The sequence below is a fragment of the Strix aluco genome, chromosome 5 (genome assembly GCF_031877795.1).
Source record: "Strix aluco isolate bStrAlu1 chromosome 5, bStrAlu1.hap1, whole genome shotgun sequence".
Classification (NCBI taxonomy): domain Eukaryota; kingdom Metazoa; phylum Chordata; class Aves; order Strigiformes; family Strigidae; genus Strix; species Strix aluco.
Genome location: NC_133935.1, coordinates 74,246,610 through 74,273,826, shown reverse-complemented (window position 1 = coordinate 74,273,826; position 27,217 = coordinate 74,246,610). Strand labels below are relative to the sequence as shown.

The window sequence follows — 27,217 nt, the reverse complement described above, 5'->3', positions numbered from 1 at the left end:
GTCTAGACTGCTTTTCTCCATCTGCAGATGGAGAACCTTTCATGCAAACGGTCACACTGCTGCTTTTGTAGGCTCTGGAGAGGCTATGATTCCTTTCCTGCCACGTGACAGTATATGAACCTACCACAATACTAAACTGTTGGCATCACTACCATATATTGTGGATCCATGTCTAATCACACAATTGGAAATAGCTACATTTTCACTGTGTGACAGCTGTGTACTCAATCTGGTGATTGAAAATGGATGCATGCCTAGGGAAAGCTGTCTGGGAGAGGACTGGAAGAATAATTCATTTGGACTGCATCAGCCTCCCTGAATTCCTCTTATGAAGCCCCAGCTGAAAAAGGACAACAAGCTATAGGCCAGAATTATCATTTTAACAGATGAGATCCAGCTCTTGGCCAGAGTTTCTCTGTCCCAGCTGAAAAGAAGAGCTGTGAACAAGAAGACTGTCACTGCTTTAAAAATAGGCTTAAAGAACGCAGTTCCACAGGTAAGTGGGAGCATAAAAAGAAGAGCAAAAGAGCTTTTTGAGATATGCACACCAGCTGACAATTTGTTCTCCCATGGACATCTCCCTCTGAAGAGCCAGGCAACAGAAAGAACATAAAATGCATTTTGCATGGTTAGTGCTTGGTAAGAAAGGCCAGATATACAAAACACAGACATGGCATGGGATGCTTGAAAAGGAAACAGGTCTCTATTATTTGCTGGACTCTGATCTTGGAATCATGCACATGCTGAGTGGTTGCTTTGGAAAGTCAGTTTCTTTGGAAAATAATTTTCTTTTGAATGTTTCAGGTTGTCCACCCACCACCTTCAAAAAGGGTGTATAGTGATTAATAACAGCATTTTGTACTGTATCTGCCTACTGCAAAATATGTGCATAGTGACTTGAAGTTTTTCTCTTCTCTCGACCAGATTTCTGATTTTCCATTTTTCCTCAAAATACAGCTCCTGTGCAGACTGAGGCTTGTCATCACACCTTTGGTATGTGCCACTCACACATACTAACATGATGATACTCATGATCCCATGGAGGCATGATCGTTTTTTCGCCACTTACAACACAGGAAGAGTAGTTAAGGACAGTTACTTCTCCACCCCACATTAGAGGACATCATGCAAAGCAGTAAACTGGGGGCTGAACTACAAGCACTTACATGTAGGTTTAGTTTTAATATCATAAGTTACTATTTTCTGCTCATTCTTCATTCTGTCCAAGTTCTCTCACATGAATAGAAATACTCGTAATAAAAAACACCCCTGTAAGCTTGCTTGCCTTGTAGTATCATCTCCCTCATTTTGAAAGCTGTTTGCCTGCCCTCTTTCCCTCTCACCCCAGTAGTATTTTCTTTCATCATTTGCATTCTCTTTGGGTAGATAGAACATCAAGTACAATTTTCTCCTTCTCTGACTTTCTACCAATCTACAGCTATGATCTGTTTTCTAGTTCTTTTTATAAAAATAAAAGTATTTCAGGAATCACAACTCACCACAAAAGCCACCTCGGCTAAGTGTTAAAAACACGGTCTTGTTAATGTCCTAGCTTGTGACATCTCCTCCCCACAGCTCAAGCAAGACTGTACATAATGAACAACCAAAGTCAGATGCTGAGACTCATCATTTCAGGTGCTTTTCCTGTCTCCAATCCAAAGAGCATAAACAAGGAAAAGCAGTGGAATCATGGTGCTTGCAGTCATTTCCAGAAGCAATAGAAAGGGATGCCCTCTGCCAGTACTAACCCCTTATCTTGCCAGGATTTCTTGGCAGCAGCAGTGGAGTACTGTGTTCCATGGTTTTTGAGATTTAGGAAATGCTAAATCATGCAGTGCCTGTTCAGTTTCTGCTCCACAGAAAACAACCCTCTCAATACTGCAAATGCGGAAATTCAGCCTGATAAAATTAAATGATCAAGGATGGTTTCAATCCTGTCAAAGGCACTGCTGGCTCCAAATCTGTTCCTTTTTTTAGGTGAAAATGAAAGATGCACCTCCCTGTTGGCAGAATTAAAATAGGGTTTAGTACAGCAAGGGAACATAGAATTTTCTAGAATTTAATAAATGTGGAGAGAGATTCCCAGTGTCTAGCTTTCCATGAGACCAGCTGAGTATCCCACTTAAACAGGCCACATTGTTAAAAGAAAAAGAAAGGGCACTGTGCAATTTCCCTAGCAAAACTTGTAGATGTCCAGCAAATGATAAGCAACAATCATTCCGACGTAGGTCACCGAAGTCTGGAAAAAAAAATTATTATACTTTGTTGCACTTTTTGCTGAGCACAGAACAAGCAAACAACTCTGTCATGGTCTAGAAAAGCCGATTGGCATCTGACTTCTTTCATTAGCTTCACAGCATGTCGTGCATGCACTGATTATAAGCCTCCAAAGCTATGCATCATCCTCTTTTTTCCCCTATCTTTCCCCCTGCACCCCCTCCTTTTTCCTAAAGACTCAGATTCAGATCACCTGAGCAGAGAACTGGTATTGGCCTGAGGATACTCGCTCTCGTCCTTTAAATGTGATTCAAAGAGGTTTGGGGCACAAGAACTGGGCCATGCCAAATCATCTAAAATTAGAAGATTCAGCTCACAGGGCTGCTGGCTTACAATGCTACTTTTTCACTGACATAACACCAAAAGAAACAGAACTGTAAGGTTATTAATACTGAGTTACTTCTCCCTCTTTTGGTATTTGGGTAGAGTTTTATGTACACTTCCAGCACAAGTAATCCTGATCAGAATCTCTGGATACTTCCATACTAAAGACAATACCCATAAAACAGGACTATTCTTTCCTGGAAGCTGCATCAAAACCATGGAGTTGATGGCTAGACAAAGCCAACCCCTATTAGAAGAGTCCAGCTGAGGACAGCAACTCCATGTAGACACAACACACCACGTCCTAAAAGCCAGATTCATAAAGGGGGTATTCTGAAAATTGCTGTGCACACATGACCACAGATGCTTTGCATGCTCAGGACACTGTTATCGGAGGCTTTTGTTTAAAAACATCATCATCATCTCCACCCTCATTCCTAAAGACCAAGTAAAACTGATGATCTAATGGTACAATGAAAAAAGACAGTCTGCTGCTGCTGTGATAAAACACCACCTCTGTGCTTAACATTTTATGCCATAAATTCAAGCCAATACAAGAACCAGTAGCTCTGCTACTCTTATAGTCAATGCTATTCCCAGTGAGCAAGATTATTTCATTAGCAAAGGCAGTGAAAAACCTTTGGCTCAAACGGAGATCCATAAAGCACAAGACCAAGTTAAGATCTCATGTGAATCCTGGTCCCAAGCATTCCAAGTGACCCTTCATAAAATCCAGGAGACATGAAAAGACTGATGCATTTTATGTACACATAAACCTCTGACATAGAAACCCTATGGACCGTAAATTAATTCAAAGAAAGGCCTGGTTTTATTGTAATTTTTTAAATGGAGACATGATCTAGAATATCTGACACAGAAGTGGATATATAACACATGGAGAATCTCTTTTATTTTGCAAGCTAAGCGGTCTTCATGTTTACTGTGCTGTTTACTACTAAGCAGTGTGTTCTGGACTATTTGTGAGAAAGCCCTTTTAAGGAGAGTTTCACAACCACCTTGTGAAACTTAAACAATGCTTACTGAGATGGAGAACCTGACCACGACTTTGAAGCAGCAGGTCTTCTGTCAGCAAGAGCTACACAGATGGGAGGAGTGAAGAGCACACCTAGATCAGTCTCTGTGAGAGTACTGGTCAGAAACCTCCGATTTGAAGGTCATGGGTACACACAGATCTAACAAGATACATTTGCTCACAATTCCATCCAAATGAGGTCAAAATATTTTGAACCCTCTTGCAGTGCAGGTTCAGAGAAATAGCTCAGTGGTTCAGTCATTAGCAAGGGTTTTAAAAGCATAACGTCTCACCTTTGCTTTGATACTACCTTACTGTACTTTGCATTCACATCGTTCGTATTAGGCACAGACTTTTTCAACGTGTGCATTATCATTCAGTAGAGAAATTGAGACAAGAAAGTTCATCCAAAGTCAAAACCATGATCAGAATGAAGAACAGGATCTGTAATTACATAACGTGGCTCCCACCGCACAGCAACATGGCACCTTGCCTACCAGTTTCACAAATGTAGTATTTCTGACAGGTGGATACAGTCAGAGCAATTACTTACCTAACCTGAACACAATCTCAAACTTAGGTCACTTAATAACATACAGCTACCCCTTACTTGACAAACTTTTTTTTTTTTTTTAATTTTAAAAAAAGTAGGAAATGAGAAATACCCTATGCAATCAATAGAGTCAGCTGGTAGGACACCACTTCATGTGTGCTTGGTACTGTCACCCTGGGCACAGTATGGAAGAATGGAAACTTACTAAGAAAAAAGTCATGGCAATACTGCTGGACCACTCATTTCACATAGTACTGCTTCCAAAAACATTCTTAATGACTTTGGACTTGTACAAGCAAAGCAACATGACAAAGAAGTCTCCTTGCTCTCCTTTGAGAGCCTTGGACAACATGGCTGACAGGGTACCTGAGCTGTATTTTGGCTGAAAATAAACAACACCTCCATCTCCTGCTTCAGCAGACAATCCTTTTGAAAACACACGTAACAGCAAACATTATGGAATAAAGTGAATTAAGTATGAAACAAGAGTAAGGTAACCTAGAAGGGCATTTTCTGAACCACATTTAGGTACAACAAGGAATCCAAATTTAAGAAAGCAAGGGGGACTACAGTGGCATTAAAACACTTAGATACTTCACAGTTCTGGGCCGCTTTAGGGATTGGAGAGAATCAAATCACAATTTCCAAAGACAGCCTAAGTAAGTTAATGGGGAGTTTGCAGTTCCACTTCAAGAATGTTTCCCTAGCCATTAGTCTCTGTTACAGGTCCTCTGCAGAGAGAGCTGTTAAGGTCTTCAAGTCCATCCCTACCTCAGAGCCATTTTCCATCTGATATGGGATCAGCATTCACAGCGCTGATCACTTTCTGACCCGTTTTCTCAACTACACAGGAAGGAAAGCAGGTCCTGAGGGGTTTTGAAACAATGAATTTTGGGGGTGAGCTTCAGAGACTGATCTCTATTTTTTACATGACTATATAACGATAACAACCGAATTCAACAACTGTATGTCAGTGCTGTAAGATTATAAAATTTCTACAGCATTTTTTAAGGGCAAAAAACCAAAGTCTGTGGCAGAAACCAGAATTCCAGTGTTTCTGCCTCAAATGCTTTACTATCTTTAAAGCTTACATAACAAAAAGAGCAGAAGTATAATTTTCTCATTAAAATACTGAAGTTTCATAAATAATTGTGAATCTGAATCACGATACCCCTAGTAGCAGAGATGCTTTTTTTTTTTTTTGAGAATGAACCCACATGAAGAAAGCAGTAACACTTATATAACATGGAAAAGAATTAAACTGTAAGGAGTTGGACAACCCCAAGTATTGTAAGAATATTATATTCCCTAGGTGTGATATTGCTATTAAGTACCCCACTTTAAAGACAATCCTAGATAGACTTCAGCCTTTTTGATTTGGCTTTAGCTACAGGACTGCATGTAACCTTGGCAGGGGGTAGCTATAACCTTAAAGGAAGACAAATATAGGGTATTCAATACCATAAAAAGGTATCAAGTTCAACTGAGGTTTACAAAATATCAGGTAAAAGGAACAAAAAGTCTCTATAGTTAAGAGAAGTATAATTCACAGAATTAAGGATCAAAACATGGTTTCTATGCATTGTTTTCAATGTAACAGAAAAAGTCTACATTTTGCCCCCAAAAGGAAGAGTAAATTTGGAAATGGATGTTCTTTTCTGTGTACTAAAGCAAAAGCTAGTATTAAACTCCAGAGAAAATATACTTGCAATTTTACTTATGGGTTAGTTACTTCTAACACATGGCTTGCTGAGCTTATAATATCTGTAGGATTTTATGTTCCTTTCAATCCTCCTCCTCTCTCTCTGAGCTCTGCAATTCTTCTGATCACCCACGCCGGCAAACTGTGTCTAGTATTTGAGTCTTCTCCTCCTCCTCCTCATACACTTACTCTTTTCAGACATGTATTTGTAAAATATAAAGATTTGAATAAGTTTTCACTTTTAAAATAGACAAAGATATATCTAACTGTATTTCCAAAACTATCTTTAATGAGAAGATGCACGTAACTTATTTGTCCTCAAAGAGATATTACAAACAGAGTGTTTCAGAAAGTTTAATGATTAAGTTTTTACTTTTTCTATCCTTTAAAGATTTTTAAAAATCTATAATCTCAGTTTTATGGTGTTAAAACTAATTCTACAGAATGGTACCACATATTTTACTAATAAATTAAATTCCTTCTCTTCAAAGTTTAAAACCTAAAGCTGTGATTTGCAAGACTAATCTGATGAATGTTTTCACTGCACTTGGCAAGAATTTGAAGTATTTCACTGTTTTACTACTTTATGCAAGAAAACGGAAAGGAAACACAGCAAACAGTTGCATAGATTGTAAGATGGGAAGGAAACATGCAGTTGTACTATTTCAGTGAGACTTTGTCATTTAAAATATACATATATGTCCCTGCAAATTTGCATGTTTAAATAAAAATTAGAAATGTTCTCCACAATACTTTCTTTTGATTAAGAATGCTTAAGAAATTGAAATAAAGGGGGAAAATCATCAGTAGCTATCTGATATGACATAATTTATGATAACATATTTGTGTCAAATTAAATTAAAGCATAAGGGGCTGGATGACCCAAAGTATTGTAATGGGTAATATTGTAATATTACCTAGGTGTGATATTGCTATTAAGTATCCCACTTTAAAGACAATCCTAGATACGCTTCAGCCTTTTTTATGTGGCTTTAGCTACAAGACTGTATATAAAATCAGAACCATCTTCATCAGGTTTCCTCACTAAATAAACAACAGTTTTTAGGAGGTTTATTCTTGTAAAATACACATTGTATCGTTCTTACCATACATGCTGTACTCCAGATATCAGCAGGTGTACTGTAACCTGCTCCTATTAAAACCTCTATGGATCTATATTGTCTTGTCTGGATGTCTTCTGTGAAGTGCTTATGCTAAAACAGAAAGAACCACATTAATGGAAAAATGAACAATAAAAAGGCCTGTTCTAAATAGTGAAGGCTAAATAGCTAAAATGATGTAGTTATACTTACCACCCAGCAGGCATTCCCCAGGTCAGCAATTTTAACTCTAATTTTATCTGCATTTCTTGGGTCCAGTGGATTCACCAGTAAGTCAGCAGCACGAGTTTTTGCTAACACAAGCAAAATGTAGAATAGTGAGTATTTTGAGCATACTATCCATTATCTCCAAGCAGCTTTGCCTTGACACTTTATCCAGTTTTATAATACATTGAAGACATCAAAATCATTTGCTGCATGTTACAAGAAATTAAAGCAACATAAAGAGGATTTCTTACCTTGATTTCTAAATATTCTTACACATTTCAAGTGCAAATTTTTTGCATTCTTTAACTGCCAAATGACTATTATTAGAATATCCAGAGGAGCTTCTAAGCAAAACAGTGCATATGTTTCCAAGAACAAATTCAGACAGAAAATGTTAAAACTCAAACTCCAAGAACTCCACATGAAAGACATGTTCTTGGAACAGTTTGGTTGAGAAAATAAAATTCTGCACTTCCATTCTTGGCTAAGGTAAATAAAATTTGGCTGGATTTTTTTCTTTTTTTTTTTTTTGTTTAAATCTGTCCCAAGGGGAGAAAGTCACCAAAACCTGGCTAATTTGAAAGCCTAGGGCACTGCCACCCATTTCACAGATTGATTCATTGAATCAAAGTTCTCTTAAGGTCCTATTTGCATTGAGTATGACCCAGACCAAAAAGGCAGAACTTTATCCTAATTAATCCTGCAGTCTTTAGAGGCTCTTGAGACACTGACCACCCTAACATACAGCAGTGGAGGACTGCCGCTTTTCTTTGTTTTGACATACCACCTGCTAGCTCCTAAACTGCATTGGAAAGAAAGCACATTGACTTGAACATAGAACCAGACACAACAAATCACATAGCAGCAGAGGACTGATCTTAATTTCCTTGTCCCAAAGCTATGAAGACTAAATTGGAAACTGGTGGTAAGGCAAGAAAGAGGTACTAGATACAAAAGTCACCTGGGACTCCAATGGGGATATAATGATCTGTTAAAGTGGCGTAACAATTGAAAGAGGAAAATACACCAGACATGGGACAAGGAGGAAAAATACAGCATGTCTAATGGTGAGTTAAAGAGTGACTAAAATCAGATGAAGATCTTCAACTGCTGGGACAGCAAGCCTGAATAGGCCATCAGGGCACTGAAATACTGGCCAACCAGAAAAGAAAGTGGCAGGATCCACCAGGGGAGAGAAGTAAATACAGGACTAAACAGCAGAAGACAAAGGCGGCAGTGACCTCAACAAAACAGTCCTTTAAAAAAGTTGGAACGAAGTCAAAGACTCAAGTTTTTAAAAAGCACCAATATAGGGCATAAAAGTAAAATATACTGAGAGACTCAGGTTGCAATCCAGCAGGAACCAGTAAGCTTAATATTAAAGTCTTCCCTCACAAGCATGCTGCGTAATACAGTCTAATTTTTTCTCAAACACAATCACATGCATTATTCAAGAAGTAACAGGACCTTCTCAATTTGGTAGCCCTGGCAAAAAAAAAAGTAGCGCTAGATAAATCCTTCCCACACGTCTTGTTGAAGGACTGCAGTAAATAAAGTGGAATGAAGGGGGAAAAAAAAGCCTCATCAATAAGATATCTGAATATGACATTAGAAAACAGCTTGCTTCAACTTTCTTCTAACAGAGGGACCTGACAAGGTAACAGGGAAATGCCTACACTTTTGTATTTTTCTCAGGAACTCATTAAGTTTATGTCCCATATTTTCGGAGAGATGAACGAGACCTTGAATTCTGAATTTGACAAACATGGATCATTCACAACTGAAAGTGAAGTCAAAAGGAGCGTACTTTTTAGTAGGTACTCTCAAAAATCATCCAAAGGAGCTCAACCTGAGCACAAAATTAGTGAGCATTTCTGATTTTCACTTTTGTGTGTCCTCGTTCTGTAAAACTGAGAAATATCACCTCCTCTTCTCACAGTCTTAGCATGATAGCATACTTAGTAAACATTCAAACACTGGAATGAGGAGGAGAGTCATGAGGAAATTAACAGATCTATTTTAAGGGCATTTGGTCACGCAGTGAAAACTTGAAAAAGATAAAAACTTAATAGGTGCTCACCCACTGAACACAAATTGGTCTGTACACTGAATGAGGCAAGTATTCAAAAAAAAATGAGACCATGTTGCTTAACAATGTATAGCAATGCCTAGACAGAGAGGAACAAATAAAGTCTACTGCTATACAAGAAAAGAGCACTAAAGTTATAGGGAAAAAGTAGCACCATTTAAAAATACTGAATAGCCTCCAACTCTTGTATCTTTCTTCTTTCTAAATACTGTTTTACTACTGTTTAACCCAACATTACTATTGATACCATTAATATTAACAATGTTCAGCTTTTCCTCTTTCTGAGTAAGAAGTGAGCTATGGCTGAATTTACTATCTTTCTTCTTTCTTTGCAGAAAAGGTCCTGGTGAGATAACATCAAGGAGGAATAAAGTAGGTTTGTTTCTCCAGCTATGGAGACAAGCTGCTCCCATGATGGCAAAAACTGTCTTTACTCTCTGTAGGCATGAGGATTTTACACATCACTCCAGGAAAACAGTAACAGAGGCTTTCTACCTCTACTTACTGCCAGCAGCACAAAGGAAGAGGCTACCGGGCATCTAGGAACTTCCCGTACATTGTTTCAGGGACTACAGAGTGTAAGGAGATGGACTGAAAGACTTATTTGCCTGGACCTTCACATTTTCAAGAAACAGAGCTCTACTCAGTTGTATTTTATGTCACATTTCTTGCCTACCTGCAGATTACCTAACCTGTCAAGACTCCATAGTAAACTGTGTGAACTGCTCTTCTACAGTCTTAAACCAAGAAATACTCAACTATTTTTCAATAGATCTCTATTTAAATTTAGTAACTTCATCTGGGACAATGTTGTTGCAGGTTGATCTTCTCCCTATGCTATCTCATTTTCTTCTATTCGCTTACAGATTCAGTCTCTCAGTATTTTCTTTATTAAAGTTGAAACCCATATATTTATAATTTAGCCACTGGCACTATAAATAAAACCTATGTGTAATACCCTGGAGCTATTTAATTCAACACCAAAAATCCAGCTCTCTTTGCAATGACACCAAGATTTCACCTTCCATGTTGTCAATAAACAGGATTTACAGGCAGAAGTTTTGGATCTGAGCAGTTCTGGTGGACAGAATTTAAATGTTCAAAACCACACTGAATACAGAAAAGCCATAATGAGTTGACGGTTGGCCACATGCCTTACAGAGACAAAGACTTCGTCTTGTTGAGTTTTAATAAAAGGTTGAGAGGAACTTTTGAAACAGAAAAGAATCATTAATGAATGAAAACACAGCATATTACAGAATTTTTTAATATGACTGAGAAAAGATATAACAAGAAGTAATAGTTAGAAGCTGCAGACAGACAAATCTAAACTTGCTACAATTCTGAAACAATTCTGAGTACTGATCAATGGAACACACTTCAACCACACTAGATTTTTTATCATTTCTTTTGTCCAAATCTCTTTGGAAAATGTGTTTTTAGCCAAACATAAAGCTTACTGGGCTTAATATATAGTGTATTACTGGATTGTTATAAAAGGAAGTCAGGTTACATGATCTCAGGGTCACCTCTGCCCTTAAACTATGGGAATAATGCTTATTTGCAACTATAAATGTCCTTTTCTCTTTCCTGTGTACACTGGCCTGTCGATGGAATATTTAATCTACAGTAACTTATCTAATACCCTTAAAAACAAGCTCTACAGCAGAAACAAAAAAATCCAAATAAAACACAGTCCTGCTTCCCTCTTAAGATTTCAGATGGTAGATTTGTTTAAATTTAATAAGAATGCTTTCGCACTGTGTTCCAAGCTGCATCTATCAAACTCCCAGGTTTGAATGCAAGAAGAATCATCCAATTTACTTAAAGTAAGCTTAGCTAAGCTATTGCCTTTTAATAAGACTATTACAATTTTTTTCTTAACCTAACCACTGACTTTCTATTCCACTTACTTGTCCCTTTTTTTAAATGTAATACACACCCATGTTACTAGACAAAAGTTTTCCATCAACTCAAATAAAAAGTATTCCCCCTTCCTCCTTATTTCTAAAAGCCATTCAAAACTAATACATTCGCTTTTCTTTGAAACCTGGTCCTAGAAGGTCAAAATTCACCAGAATGCTTTGGGACCAAACTAACTTAAAAGTCTCCTCTTCATTTCTAGATACCTGCTCTGCTTTTTTACCAAAAGTCTTTTAAGAAGAAATACAAAGTTTAAAATAATCAGAATTGAGATTCTGCATTCACACAATGTGTGATCCAATGAGGGGAATGTTCAGTGTAGAGGAAATCAAGAAGATAAAATCAGTGAGCAATGAAAAAGGGTTCCCAGCAGTGGGCTGCAGCTGTAACCCAACCCTAGCTATGGTTAATCTGTCCCCACCTCCCACCTCCCTCCCCAAGTCTGGGGAGTGCCTAGGAAAGAGAGCATTTGGCAGCAGTCTGCACAGATTTCTCTGACTGCAGAGGCTGGCACACAGACACCATCTTTTCAGTGCACACTCTTCAGACTCAAGCACAAAGCAGGCCAGGACATTAGTAGGTTTGGCACCAATCCAGAAACAGAAAACATTTAAAACACTTCACCTGCAGGTAGAGAAAAGTCAACATCCGTGAGAAGCGCTAGACCTAGTGTTCAAAGTCAGGGAAGCGGCATGACAGAGTTCTTGTCTGTTATTGAAAGGTCCTTTTGTGTTACTGAAAGTGTGGAACAACCTACCCATAAGGCTTGGCACTGAATTTTCACCCAGAAAAACCCAAAAAAGTAAAATCTGCATATACAAGTCACTGAACACAGATGAAAACATACACATAAGGTTTAACCTCACTACTCGTTCTACATAAGACATCACCTATAGCTCTAAGAGACTTCAAGCATAGTATATGTCACTAAGTGGAATACTTACTTTTTGGCAAATCCCCAGTGCTTGAAGCTGAAACCGTTCTGCTCCTGTCATGAGATGGGCTGCTCTCTTCTCTTTCGGTTACAGTTGATCCTTCAGAAACAGCAGAACCACAAGCTACAGACTCTAGAGCCCCAGAAAACACTGAAGCTGAAAATTCAGAGAACTGTGACTCAGGAATTTTATGACGTCCATTTGGCAATTCACCGTTAAACTGTTCATAGGAGCTGCTATAAGAGTAATCACTTTTTGCATTTGGCTCATCAAGATTATACTCCTCTGGATTTGGACATTCTTCCTCCTCATCATCGTCATCTTCAATCTGTTGTTCCAATAGGAATGGGCCGTTCACAATATGGCCATTTGTTTTGGGGGATTCTATCCACTTAGGGTCTGTAGGGTCACTGTTGACAAGTTCCTGCTCAACATCTTCATCTTTTTCAGTGTTTTCCTTCTCTGTGTCATCTTTTTCATCCTGATCTTCTGCTTCACCTGAAAAATTTTAATGAGTTATACATTAGATCATAGATAAATATACATTTTGAAATTAGGCATTTGTAATTTTTAACTCTTCAAAAACATCACTACAATATGCAAAGACCTTAAAATCTCAATTAAAGGTGAAAGAAAGAATAAGGTTGTTGGAAAAAATAAACAATGAGAAGTGGCTCGGGAGGGAAAAATTCAGAAGAGAAGAATGTTATGAAGGTATATGAGGTCCTAAAAGCGAGCTTTACAAATCTATAACTCAATTTGTGTCAAACAGGGAGTAATCACAGGAGTAGGAAAATCTGCAGTAAGAGCAGAACAAAACTAAACCAAACCAAACGACAGTCTCAGTAGTTATGTTTTCACCAGAATTGGAGAGAGTTGACAAGAAAACCAGGGAAGCCAGAATTGAGCTGGACCAAAACAGTTATGGTCCAAATCACTGGGACTCAACAAGAACTTTTAACAAGGTATCTTAAAAATTTCAGTGAAGAAGCTGCAATTATCATTACCTGATAGATCATTACAACAAACATTGTAACAAGAGGAAAGCAATGATGACTCTAACTACATTAATGTTACAGAATACAAACTTATCTTATTTTTCTTCTATCTCACCAAGATATTCAGTTATGCCACTTAATGTGGTATGACAACTGACTTCTGTTAAATTTTCTATGTGCTCTTTTGTGGGACTTGATAGCTAGATTGCTATTGATGTTTTTCTTCACTTCTATAATAGGTTTGACTTTTCCTTTTTAGATTTTGTAGTTATGATTTCACCTACAGAAGAAAATGAAACTTAATGATCTAGGACAGTTTGGAGATTTTGCTCATTGCACCAGACGCCATGCTGCAATTACTCTCCCCTCTGAAACAATAAATTCAGGGTCAATAAAAGCAGGTAATACTAACCATCATCATTTCCAGGTTCTTCATCTACTACCTCTTCTATGTCAGCTGTTTTTAGTTTCACCTCTGGGTGGTACTCATCTTCTTGTTCATTTGATGGTACAGTTGAGGTTACATTTTCTTCTATTTTTTTCCTTTCGGCTTCTCGCTCTAGTTCTTCTATTTCCTGCAGGCGTTTTTCTAACAGCTCAGCTTGTCTCTTCTGTTTTTTCTTCAGTTTTTTCTTTTTGTTTTTTGATATTTTTCCAACCTGAAATATTAATACAAAACAAAACCAAAAAACCCCACTGAACAATTATTCTCAAGGCATCTCACACCAAATTCACCTGAAGTATGATCACTTTTTATTTGAAAATACAGCTAATATAGTAAATATATGGCTTTTTCCATTTTACTTCCAATCAAGAATAATGTAGGGTTATATTAGGCAAAAAAAGCTATCAAAATTTAATAATTATACATGTTTTTACATGACTGCTTATTAGATACAAGAGCAAAATACATCTAAGATGTCATAGTAAAATTCCTGAGCCTATAATCTCGACTGGGAACAATAACCTCAAACTTCAATCTCAATTAACAAATGATATGGTATGTGGAAGACAGTCTGCTATCATATCTAGTTATTTACATACAAATTTTATACATGATTTCTCTTTCTGTATAATGGAGGTAATAGCCAGCAAAAGTATGCTGAGAAAAATGATACAAGAAAGCCAAAGAGATTGAAAACAGTAAAGAATTTTAAATAAATCCTGTGTTGTTCAGCTTTTTCCCTGTGAAAGGGAAGCATTTTTATTATTCACTTTTGGCCCAAAACATATGAATCACAAACAACAGATGGTCATTACGAAAAGTTTCACATTTTATATAACAGAAGGATTAAAAAACCCAGGTACAATAACAAGGAAAAGAAAAATTAACACATCTGAGCTAGGATTGTAATGCTTTCTTATATTTTAACTGAATTCTGACTTCTATTTTTACTGTTTGACAAATGAGATCTATCCAACTTTCATTCACTGTTTAGATATCACAGAAAGAAATGCTCATATAGTTCAAAAAAAGTACAAGGAAAAAAGGGAAATATTATTTTCTCAAAGGTTTATCTGTAAATCCTGTTACCTTCAAAAGAAGCTATGGGACAGTCAAAACACGACAATAAATTTGACAATACTATTAATTTTCATCCATGTTGTATGCCCACTGAAGTTACATACGGTCTGTAAACACATGCGTAGAAAGCAGGTTTGACCTTAGATATTTCTAAACAGCTATATTGCCAGTGGTTATTTGATATATGTATATGGCAAAAAGATATTTCAAACCTCATTAAAAACCCTCTCCTTTAAGACGTTAAAGATTAAAGGCCTTAAAGTCCTTAAGCTATCTGCAATGCATGATATTTAGTGCATGCACCCATTTTTGTCAGGATTTGAACAGAATGGATCATTCCTTGAGATATGAAAATGCCAGTGCTTATTTAACTTTGACATAGCTACAGAACTGTAAGTCTGTGAGAGTTTCCATCAGAGAAATTACTATGCTTAAAACTGGTAAGGCCAAAGACATTAAAACAAAAGTGTTCTTTGCAAGATAACAAGTTTTATTAAAAAAAAAAGTTTTAAAAAAGGCTAGAGACTACCAACAGTCTAATAGCTACTAATACCTACAGAAACACAGAAAATAAGATGGTTAATTTGAATTATATGACAGTACTTACAGGCTTTTGTTGTGGAGCTGTACTCACTAAAAAGAAAAAACAAATATTTTAAAGATGTATTTTTACAAAAACAGCTCTATAAAAGCAGAAAGTAGTAGAAATCATGTAAAAATATTCTTAACTAACTATAAGACAGTGATTTTAATTTTTTTTTTAGCTAGATTTTTTACTCTTTACAGGTATCTGCTGCCTGAAATCATATGATGTCTCCATTAGAGCATCTGGAATTGGAAGGAATTAGCATCAATTTCTGTTCACTGTGTTGTAGTTGGTAGAGAGTTAATGGAAGTCAGAAAAGAAAGTCTGAATGAATAAAGAGTGGACAGAAAACATTAAATGACTGCAGAGTTGCCACAGATTAAATACCTGTAGTCAGCTGACTGAGCAGGTATAGGTGGATTTTAAATAGTTCAGGGAATATCAACAAAGACATCTACTGTGTTGCACTCAACAGAGAAGTCAAATATTCATGTTTCCTTTGTTCTGAAACAAGGTAGTTTGACTGATAGGACTGGAGGCATGAAGAACGCCGATGGCAAAAAGTACACCACCACAAAAAAGCATCTCCAGCATGGCCCTCTTCCTAAGCATCTCTCAGAAGATACCAACAGTGACTAGGCCTGATGAGATTACAATGCTAACTGTGAAAACGTACAGAACAGCAATACAAGCCACACCCCCCACCTCCCTTACCCCCCTAAATAAACAAAACCAATAGAAATAACCAAATGTGGGAGGACAGAGGCAAAGTAGAAGTCAAAAAGAGGAACTGAACAGAGGAAGAGAACCTCTCAAGAACATCTTCAGACATACAGGCATATGGCAATTAACAAATGCAAAATGAAAAACAGGGACAGTTGAGACTTCAGAGTTCTTTTGTATGTTCAGGTCCTACTGTTAAGTTCAGGGAAAAAAAATGTTTGTTTGCCCCTGAAAGGGCAAGGTTTTCAAAAAGGATTCTTAAACTTGAGTAACATCACCGCTCCAAAAAGGGAACAAAGTGTGATAAGAACTCCGTCAATATATTCCTTAAAATAATATTTCTTTTAATGTCAGGAAGCAATAAAGGCTGCATGAACAAAACCGAGTTACTTCCCACACAAATAACACAGTCTTTAGCTATATGATTATATGTTATGTAAAATTCAATACAATATATTCATGATTTATAGGATTTTGTATCTTACTGTGAAATATTTATGGATTTTGATCACAGTATTTGTTCCTGATATATCAGGTATTTTAATTATACATTAGAGATTTTGATCTGTGATACATTTTCTGACAATATTACAAGGTATTTAAATGTCAGTATTTCTCCACTGCCTGTAACTGATGTGCTCAACTGGCAAATAAACAGCAACTATGGTACTAAAGATCACTAGAAACGTCACACTTCCTCCTTGTCTTTACTGATTGCTGTGAACTTCTTTACCTTGGTTTCTCCTAGCTAAACATAATGTACAGTTCCTATCTAAACCCTTAGCAAGTTTAACACGAAACATTTCACGTACAGTGCTAGGGAGAAGGGCTTATCATTAATTCAGTTAGGTATAATAAATTCCATTTTCAAGAGTGAAAAACTATGGACTCTAAGAATTTTCACTGCATTCTGAGAACAAGTTATAACTGACGAGAAGACAGCTAATTTCATAAGGACGCTGATGAACTTATAATGGAACTAGACACACAATTTAGATAAGATTTTTAATTACTGTCAATATGAGAGATGCAAGGTGCCAGTGCAGCTAAAAACCCAGACATTAAAGCTTGTGGGGTGGGAGGAGAGTACGTTTATACTAATAAATCTTTTTCTGTATCTGGGGACCCCAAAAACTTGAATGGGCAAAACTGAAAAGAAAGCATTTGCTGGACATGCACTTTTCACACACAAGTATTTTAAAATGTTAATTTCCACTAAACAAAATATCGTTAGCATTGATATACTGATGGAACTTCACTACACTGTATTTAAATATACTATCATACCTGCTGAGCCAGAGGGGGGAGGAGCACCAGCTTTCTGCCACTCAGTAGCTTCTGCAGCCATTCTACGAACATAGGCATCATCCACGCACATCAAAATGTTTTCTGGCTTTATATCTGTATGAATGATCTTGCACTTGCTGTGTAGATAATCTAGACCTTGAAGTACCTAATTACAAAAAGGATTTTTAAAAAAATTATTTTAATTACCCAGACCAAGCAAAATGTCCTTACTAGTAGTACAGAGATATTCAACTGATTGCCTGCAGGCCTGACAGCATAATTTATTTAGCTCATAAACCCGGTTATTGAGACTTTCATGAGTAAAACATGGCTGGCTGAATTGTCTTGATGACAGTAACCTGTTCTCAGACTTCCATTTCCCAGTGCTCTTTAGCTGATCTGCACATGTGTAAAAAAAATTGATACTTCTTCCTTTAAAAAAGGAATTTCACTGCTCAGTCAGAAAGGCTGATCCTCACTGGTTCATTGTTTAAAAGATAGTTATGCAAATAAAAACCACTGCAAGTACAACATACTGTAACTGACTAACCATCTTACAACTGATTATAAAAAAAAAAAGAAATAAGGGAAATGTGTTGTTGTGATCAAATGCTAACTATAGTTTTCCTTAGAACGCCAATAGTAATGCAGTTTTTAATGTGACCAAGAAGTCACATAAAGATTTGTCTACCTGTATTTGTCACAGCTATTTTTCCACTAGTCTTTCATCCTCTCTGCAGACTAACTTTTGCTAGCTTATATCAAACATGCATATCCAAAATTTTAAAAATGCATTCTGGGACAAAAATTAAAACATGATTTTTATACAATGAAAAGATTTCTCAAATTCTGATTGGAACAGAAATACAATTGTTTGTGTGATTTTACAAATATTTTAGGTATGATAAACTGTGGAACTCAATACAATTATTCAGTACAGAATAACTTAACAGTGTAAACCAAGCTATTGCTATGATAATCTATATAAATATTGTAGAAAAATATCAGCAAGAAAGCAAAAACCAGCAGAAACCTAGCTGACCCCACTTAAAAGACTTATTTCAATTTTTAGAGAATGTTCTACAGCAGGAAACAGACCTCCAGACTCATGAGCTCCAGCTACAAGAACATCCTTGCCACTCTAGGTATGTTATAAATAAATTAGAAAGCTCCTTGCTCTCAGGATCCTTTAGGACATAACTAGCTAGTGTGAACTGTAAAAGCAAAACACGTTGGTTCGAAGTACCAGTAACAGAATACAAAGACATTAGTCTACCACGCAGTCCTAAGCTAGTAGCAGAACTGGTACATGCATCCAGCACACAAGATAGCTCTAGAGAAGAACAGCAGCATGCATATGATTTTTACACTCAGGCTAATGTATCCTAGAAACACCTCAAGTGATCTGCTGGCTCTCCTTTCTCCAGTTCTGGAGCCAGACTAGAACAGCAACCATTCTGAAAAGCTTTCTTTATACGCCTGTATAAAACCTGTATGTTCACTTGAGCAGGACTCAGCATCAGTGCCAATGGTACACCTAAAAACTGCTATGTTCCTGATAATCTGTTTGGTTTTTTTTCCCTGCAGATCCAAAATATGCTTGACTAATTGTCAAAGCAACTGAAAGAACGTACAGTATGTCTCAAAGTAATGTTAAAGAAAGATTGGTTTATACTGGGAAGCTAGTTAGTGGCTAAGTCACTTCAAATTTTAGAAGAGGTATTAACAGCAACATAAAGGTGGATTATAATAGCCTTTCTCCCCCTCCACTACACTACAGACCATCTTACAAATTACCACTGAATGTCTGTAATTCTGAGGCCAAGAAAAAAAAAAAAGATTCCAGAGTACACTGAAAGCTATAAACATTCAGAAGAAAAAAATAACTGTTTCGCTACAATAAGTAGACATGGAATTTACATAAAACTAAATCTGGTATCTCTGACTTTGAAAAGATAGCCTTTACCCCTTTTAAGTAACAGTGTTAGGGTGACAGCTTTGTCTTTAATTTTGCTAAAGAATCTTTTTTTTTGGGGAAAAAAAAAAAGAAAACTGAGTATTTTTTAGAATCTAAATCAGTTCCATGACTTACCATAAGGACCATTCTGCTAGAATTTTATAAGTAGAAAGAATGTTCTTAGCTGTCTTAAAATGTGGATCAGACTGCTTCATCCTAAACACTGGAAGTACATATACCACTAAACCAGTAAAGAAACGTATACTACACGGACATGTTTTGCACCATGCTCTGAGATGATGGAGAACAGGGAAAACGCTCCTAGTTTTTGTCTACTAAAAAAGGCAAAAAAATGAAATGGGTAATGTATTGTGACTCTGAAAAATTACAACAGATTCTGTTACAACAATCAAAAATGTAAATTAGGAGGCTGTGTTTTTTCCCTTCACATAAAGAAACTAATAATTTGCAGTTTCTAATTAATATTCACTTATTTTACTTTCTTCTTCATTCAAGGAGTCACATCATACTGACCCATTAAAAAGATTATTTACTATATTGTAGATCAAAGCAAAAGTGAAAATTTCCATTAATCAAATACACCATGCTCATTTCAGCATCAAGTTTCAGAACATGATCCTCTCAGAACAGACTGATGCTATACATTTTACAACCCAAAGTACGGATTCCAGAATTAAATAAATGGACACCTCTAATCATCTCTACTGCAAAAAAGAACTGCAGCAACTAACCCTTTTTTCAATGCTGCAAGGTTTTCTCTTGCACGACAGTTCATGTAACTACCCCAGGGGAAAAAAACCATGCTTGAAACTGAAATGAAATATCTTATTAAGAAAATCAACTCTCAGCTGCATTTTAAAATAAACCTACTTTTGTCCCAATGCTCAAAAGTACTCAAAAATAGAAAAAATATTTTCCAAGTCATAGCATAAAAAATTCCTTTTCAGTTGCAGCACAGAATTATAGTACTTTCTGAAACAAAATGGTTTGTTGTACAGTAACACCAGTGCAATAATTGAATTGTTTCATGTTCTAAAAACTTATGTATGAAACTGGAACATGAAACAATTCAATCATTCAACACAAGTTTTGTCTGAGTACAAGGAATAATAAGGATCTGTATTATCTCTAATGAGATGAACAACCTGGAAGTCTTACCAGTCAATGCCACTCTCACTAGTCTGTTCATTCCAACCTCACAAAAATTAAACCATTTTAATCTTTCAGGACTAACCCGTTCCTGTTTTTTGAGGTATCAAGTGTTTGAATTACTTTGAACTTTCACCTTTGCTTACATTCAAAAAGTAATTTAGGTTGGAAGACTGTGTGATTCAAACCCTCCCCGTCTCTAAGAGTGCTGGGTATGTGTGTGCATGGTGGGGTTTTCTGGTAGTGGTGGATGGGACTACAGCGGTGGCCCCTGTGAGAAGCTTCTCGAAGCTCCCCGGCTCCAAGTCGGACCCACCTCTGGCCAAGGCCGAGCCGATCAGCGATGGTGGCTGCACCTCTGCGATAACGCATTTAAGAAGGGGAACCTGGGAGGGGGTTGGGACTTGTGAGGAGGAGTTACAAGGACACAACTGTGAACACTGAGGTCAGTGAAAGAAAGTGTGGGGGGTGGGGGGCCTGTAGTGAGAGGGCAGGGCCACCCCCCTGCTGCACATGGAGGTCCACGGTGGAGCAGATGCTGACCATGGAAGATCCCACATTGGAGCAGGTGACTGCGCCTGAAGAAGGCTGGGACTCTGTGGGAAGAAGGCGGCCCTGCTGATGTAGTTTGGCACTGAGAGGACTGAAACATGTGGGAGGGACCCACGCCGGAGCAGCTCAGGAAGAGCTGCAGCCCGTGGGAAGGACTCATGTCGGAGAAAGTTCATGGAGAGCTGTCTCCCGTGAGAGGGAAACCACAGTGGAGCAGGGGAAGAATGCAAGGAGTCCCCCTTCTGAGGAGAAAGAAGCGGCAGGACTGACCATAACCACCCATTTCCTGTCCCCTGCGCTGCTGGTGGGGAGGAGGTAGAGAAATCTGGAGCAGAGCTGAGCCAGGGAAGAAGGGAGGGATGGGGGGAGGTGTTTTTAACATGTGGTAATGCTTCTCACTGTCCTACTCTGTCTGTTAAGTGGTGGAGTTGTTGTTAGTGTCTGAATTAAATTGATGTTCTTTCTTCTTCCCCTAAGGAGTCTGTCTTCTGTCCATGACCATAATGAGTGAATCATCCCTCCCTGTCCCTATCTTGATTCCAGACCCTTTTGCTTTATTTTCTCTTTCCCAGTCATGAGGGGTAAGGGGGGAATGAGCAGCTGCGTGGTGCTCGGTTGCCCTCTGAGCTCAAACCATGACAGTAAGTCATACCAGCTTCAAAGTTGTATCTTAACTTCAAAATCAGACCAGCCTGCTCAGAGCCTTTATCCAGTTAATTTCTGACTATCTCCTAAGATGCAGACTGGGTAACACCGTGTAACACACTGTAGACAACCTGTTCCAGTGCCTGACCACCCTCACTAAAAAAAACGTCTTCCTAATATGCAACCAGAATTTTTTTTTGTAACTCACATACATTGCTTCTTGTCCTATCTCTATGTATCAACAAGAGAATTCTGGCTCCATTTTCTCTATCTGTGCTGAAGAGATCAGAAGTTTCTCCCTTTATTAGCATTTTCTTCCAAAAATCAAACAAATCAGTTCTCCCAAGACCTCTCATACATCATATGCTGCAGCTCCCTCGTCTTTGTGGCCTTTCACTGGACTCACTTCAGTAAGCCAATGTCTCACATTTGGAGCCCAAAACTGTACAGAGTCCCAAAGTACTAAAACAGAGACCTCATTCTGCTGCCTACACTCTCGCTCATGGGGCCTACAACATGGTTACCTTTCATCATCACAGGAGCTCACCACTGACTCACGTTCAGCTTGTCTACCAGGACCCCTCATGCAAAGCCTGCCACCAATCTTCACATTTTCAACTAGTTCTTCCTTATTCATAACCAGTACAGCAAGGTGCATCTCCAACTTGTCTCCTTGCTGAGACACAGCTCACCCCATGCTCAGAAACTGTCATCAACACACTCCAGAAATTTCCTTGACTGCATATGCCCCACCACAGCAGATATCAATGTGGTTAAAAGTCCCCCGTAAGAACCAGTTTATTACAGTTGTCTAAAGGAGGTGCTTCTCATCTACTTCTGAAATTGGCACCCTGCAGCAGATACATATCATGATGGTCTCCCCTCTGACCCTGACCCATTCTACAGCAAAGATTCTATGATTCTTTGATACAGCAAACCATTCTATGATTTAAGCTCAACTCCTCTTCCCTGGCCATCCTTTCTAAAGTGCTTTTATCAGGCTACTGCCGCTTTCCAGGCATCTGAGCTATCCCACCACACCTTTGTGCTCCAATTCCTGCCCTTTGCTCCCCATGCTGTACACATCTGCATATGACACTTGAGTTGGGTCCCCCAGCCATGACAATCAGAGAAAGCACTGAGAGGCTCCCCCACAATTCTGTCCTTCAGGCCCTGGTCCTTGCTGACCCCACTTGTCACTGGACTGTGGTCACCGTCCCTGAAGATCCCACCTGAAAGTCCTCCTCTGCTAGGTTACAGGAGCCTGCTGGCTGTGAAGCTGGGTTCAGAAGTTCTCACCTTCCTTCCAAAAAGGGGTTGTTTTCAGCTTGGATCCATTCAGTGGTCCGGCTTACAGCCTGTTTCTACAAATAGGCAGTGGAACTGAGCTAAGAGTAAACTGCAGCAAGGGATTCCTACACCTGGTTTTACTGCTAAACCTGGTGTATCAAGAAATTACATTGTAATTTCTCAGGTTTTGGCCAAACTCCAGGACAACAGTGCAATGAAAATGAAAACATTCCAAACAAAAAATTGACAACATTTACTGAAAACAATGAGTATTAATATGCACATATAATATTAATACACACGTTCCTATTTCTTAGCAGGCAGCTCACTTTGACTGAAACACTGCATTACTACAGCACCTTATTTCTAGTATCTGAACCACACAGTTGTATAGAAATTCATGGACCTAAAATTTCATCTGTATACTGGCAACTGCATCAATCAGGTTATTTAGCTAATTCTGATTATAGAGCTGATAGGTTGATATTCACCAGTTGATATACAATTATAATTACAAAGAAAGTAACTACTTTAACAGATAGCTTATTAATAAAATAGACGTAATGTTGATGAAAGGCAACACAAGTTACCTAAGTGCCAAAATACTTCATATGTTGTTTGTAGGTATTAACTGCACATAGATCAATAGCATATACAAAAATCAGAGATATACACATGATTTTTCCTTGCTGAGACACTATTTCTCCTTAAGATCACCTCTCAGCAATCTGATTTTCATAGTATAGCAAAAGAACATATTTTGAAAGAACGTGTCTCAGTGAAATGTTCTGAACTGTTTCTTTTTGTTAACCCTCTGACTCTACAAAAACTTAGATAGACAACAATTTCTCAAGAACAGTTTTTTCCTATTTCAGAGATACAGTTTTCATTCAGTTTTATAATAATAATATATTATTTCCCACCGTTCCAATGTTTCATTTTCCATAAGATCTTATTAATAAGCATCATGTGTCAACCAAAACTGCAATTATGAACATCCTTACATCTACAAAAAAGACTCATTGCTTCAACTTTTTATTTTCCAAAGCAGCTCAAGAAACTCAACTTCATCAATGGAAAATCTTGATTTAAAAAAAAAAAACCAAAACAAACCCCAAAAACCCAGCATGCAGAAATGCAGGCTATCTAGAAACATGCTCTTGCAAACCCCCCTAGGATTACCAATAAAGTTATCTTATCTTAGATACTCATTGTAAGAGTTCAGTTGAAATATCATCATTCTAACCTTCAAACTGTTAACAATGTGGAAAAACCTAATTAAAACATTAACAAATCTTACCTGTCGAATTATACTTTTTACACAACGGATGGGAAGGCCTTGATAATTGGACTTGATTATCCATTTTAGGAGATGATGTCCAAGTACTTCGAAGACCATACAAACATCTGGGATTTAATTAAGGATAATTTCCAAATAAAGTTGTTGATGAGATCGACACAAATGTTTGTTTGCATACTGGTTAAAGCAATCACCATCTTGTTTAGAGGAAAAACAGTTCCCCCTAAAATGAGCAGAACATGGTGTATGCTTTGGTAGTGCATTTGGTACTACAGTGCCCAAATGTAGAACAAATTAAACATTTTAAAATAAAACATTTTAATTATGCAAATCTTGTCAGTTATTTCTATATGTTAACAATAGCATTAGGGCGAACAATGAAATAGGTAATTGTAAAAAATAACTAATTCATTTTTATTTTCTTTGAAATAGTTAAAAGTACTGTTTTGGCCTATTAGCTCTAGTTTCTAATAAATTTTAAATGATATGAATAGAAGGTTTTAACAATAAAAGTCTGCAACAACAGTGTTTTAGAAAATGAACCATACTAAACATCTTTTTGATTAGGCTTAATTGAGTCACTTGACAACAAAGACTGAAGTAGTAAGAGAATGGATCTCTTACCACCTACAGTTTTAACTGAAGAGAATAATGGCAACCACCAAAGAACTCAGGAACAAAGAAAATGTGGAACTCAGAAGCAACACGCAAAAAACACAATGCCAAAACATTTAATTTCACCCAGCATCTACTATTGGCCACCAACAGAGGCCAATAGTAGATGATCACGGAAGAGTTTTAGGAAAAAACAAGACATAGGAACTTGCAGTGATTTGTGCTTCAAGGGCTTTCTAAGTTAGAGATCCTACACTTAATATACCTGGATAAGTTATCTTTCTATTGAGAAAATATTCAAGATATTCAAGCTAATTCTAGGTTTTATCATCCACAACATTCTGGCAAGAAATTATACAATTTGGCTATACTGAGTAAATCCTCAGACATGAGCTGGGAATGACCTTAATGTCCCCAGAAATCAGAAAGAATGTTAAAATCTTAACTACATGATACTTGCAAAGAATAACGTAATACAAATAACAGAAAATGAACAAATTGACAAATACTGCAGGAAAATCTCAATGGATGAAATTAGACTGTATCTCATAGACCATTCATAGGGAACTACACTGTTCGGGAAGAAATCTTACCCAACTTCTCTAAGTTTTATTAACTAGTCTTGGCAATGATCTTAGACTCACTGTCTTAACTTGTGTCAAAATGAGACTTACCTTGTCTATCAGTCTATCATTTACATTCTTCTCAAGTACCTACCTATATGCATAAAGCTAACTGAAGTTTTAAAGTCTACAACCCCTATGCTGGAGTCAGACCACAGTTAAAAGATCTCAAGACTGGTCAAAGCACTTGGGAAGAACTGTAGTATTTTGATTGCTGCCACCTGTTCATCTCACTTCATGTTCCTTAATTCCTACACTAGACAGTCATTTCCCAATCATATCAATCAAGTCTACTCAGAGTATTATTAAACTCTGTTCCATTCAGAAGAGAAAACAGTCTTGGTTACTTTACCACACAAGCATTCAACGGACTGAAGTCACTAGTAAAGGACACGGCCACCAAAAAGGATGAGCAGAGCACATTAGCTCTGCAGGGTTTATTAACTTAGCCCACGCAGTGAAGTTGCAATGTTACAGCAACACAGATTTCAGAAAGGCAAGACACTGCAGCATTCAGAAATGAAATTTAGGACACCCGCCCACAGTCCTTCAGACCACTGCTGCTGCAGACTCTCCAATGTACGTTCCTGCCATTCTTTTTACCTACAGAAGTGCTAGGCCTTGCCAGTAACCAGAAGAAAAAAGAGTGCAGGGAAGTGAATAGCTGAGAGGCCAGGGGAGAGCACTGCAAAGGAAGATGCAAGGAGGAACAGCAGAAGCAGACAAAGAGAGGGAGGGCCACAAGAAAAAGAAATTACATCTATTTGAAAAAAAGATTGTAATGTTTTGCTGGGAGGACTCAGACAAACCCAAGGCATGGACGGTACTGGGGAGGCAACCGGGATGGGAAGAAGACATACAGGAAGCTCAGTGTTTGGAGTAGGAATGCAAAAATGTGACTGTTGTCTGATGTTCTATCCCGACCTGAAAAACATTAACTGTAAGCCAGACTGCCCCAAACAAAGAGTTTGAGAAAAGCTGTGCATTAACTATTAGAAAACCAGCCCGGCAAGCCCTAGGATCTTCCCACAGCACCAACACCTGACAAGTGAGTATGTCCAAAAAGTCCTCCAGCAAAAATAAACCTGAAGCCCACACAGCAGACATGCCTCTTATGAAATGCTCTTCAAAGCAGTTTGGGGAGAGTCTGAAAGGGGCGAACTGAGCAGAGCAGCAAAAGCGAGAGCAAACATAACATTAATCAGCTGACAGGATAAATATTTAAAACTGTCCTTTCTTGACTAAAATCCTACCTGTAACTATCTATCTATCTATCTACAAACACATATTATAGGAGCATTTAGAACTCTGATGAGGGTTTAAAGACTAGTTAAGCTAAATTAAATAAAGCTCTGGTACCAACACAGAACACTTCTGGATGTATCTCAGTTGCTTCTGGATTGGTAGCATTTAGGCTCTACAGCATTTAATTCATGCTGTGTGTTCTTTGGAGATAAATTTATTACAATTATTATAATGTCTGATAAATTTATTACAATTATTATAATGTCTGATTGTTTTGAGAATGTTTCCTTATTTTTTCACTTGCCTCTCCAAACACTTGTTTCATTACATAATTATCTAAAACTTTTATTTAAAAAATGCTACAGTCAAATAAACATTTATTAAGGCTCTAATAAATAGCCAGTGCAGACAAACATAATCTACACTTACTGAAAACACCAGAGTGCCCCAGTTTGGGAATTCTGTTATTTCCTGAAAAAATCATAATTGCAATATTTTTTAAATGTACAAGTAGTTAAAAAATTATCAGTCTAGTGC

At 37.6% G+C, this 27,217-nt stretch overlaps 1 protein-coding gene across 6 annotated transcripts in view; it reads right to left on the bottom strand.

Moving 5' to 3' along the window:
• SRPK2 (SRSF protein kinase 2) overlaps positions 1-27,217 on the bottom strand; it is a 148,429-nt gene that overhangs the window by 13,011 nt on the left and 108,201 nt on the right. For all 6 annotated transcript variants that reach the window (XM_074827832.1, XM_074827835.1, XM_074827836.1 and 3 more), the window contains 7 exons: positions 24,198-24,304; positions 17,284-17,449; positions 15,295-15,320; positions 13,575-13,821; positions 12,174-12,662; positions 7,203-7,303; positions 6,996-7,103 (listed from right to left, as the gene is read on the bottom strand). In XM_074827832.1, coding sequence (XP_074683933.1) covers positions 6,996-7,103; positions 7,203-7,303; positions 12,174-12,662; positions 13,575-13,821; positions 15,295-15,320; positions 17,284-17,449; positions 24,198-24,304 — 1,244 coding nt within the window. The remainder of the gene's footprint in view (positions 1-6,995; positions 7,104-7,202; positions 7,304-12,173; positions 12,663-13,574; positions 13,822-15,294; positions 15,321-17,283; positions 17,450-24,197; positions 24,305-27,217) is intronic.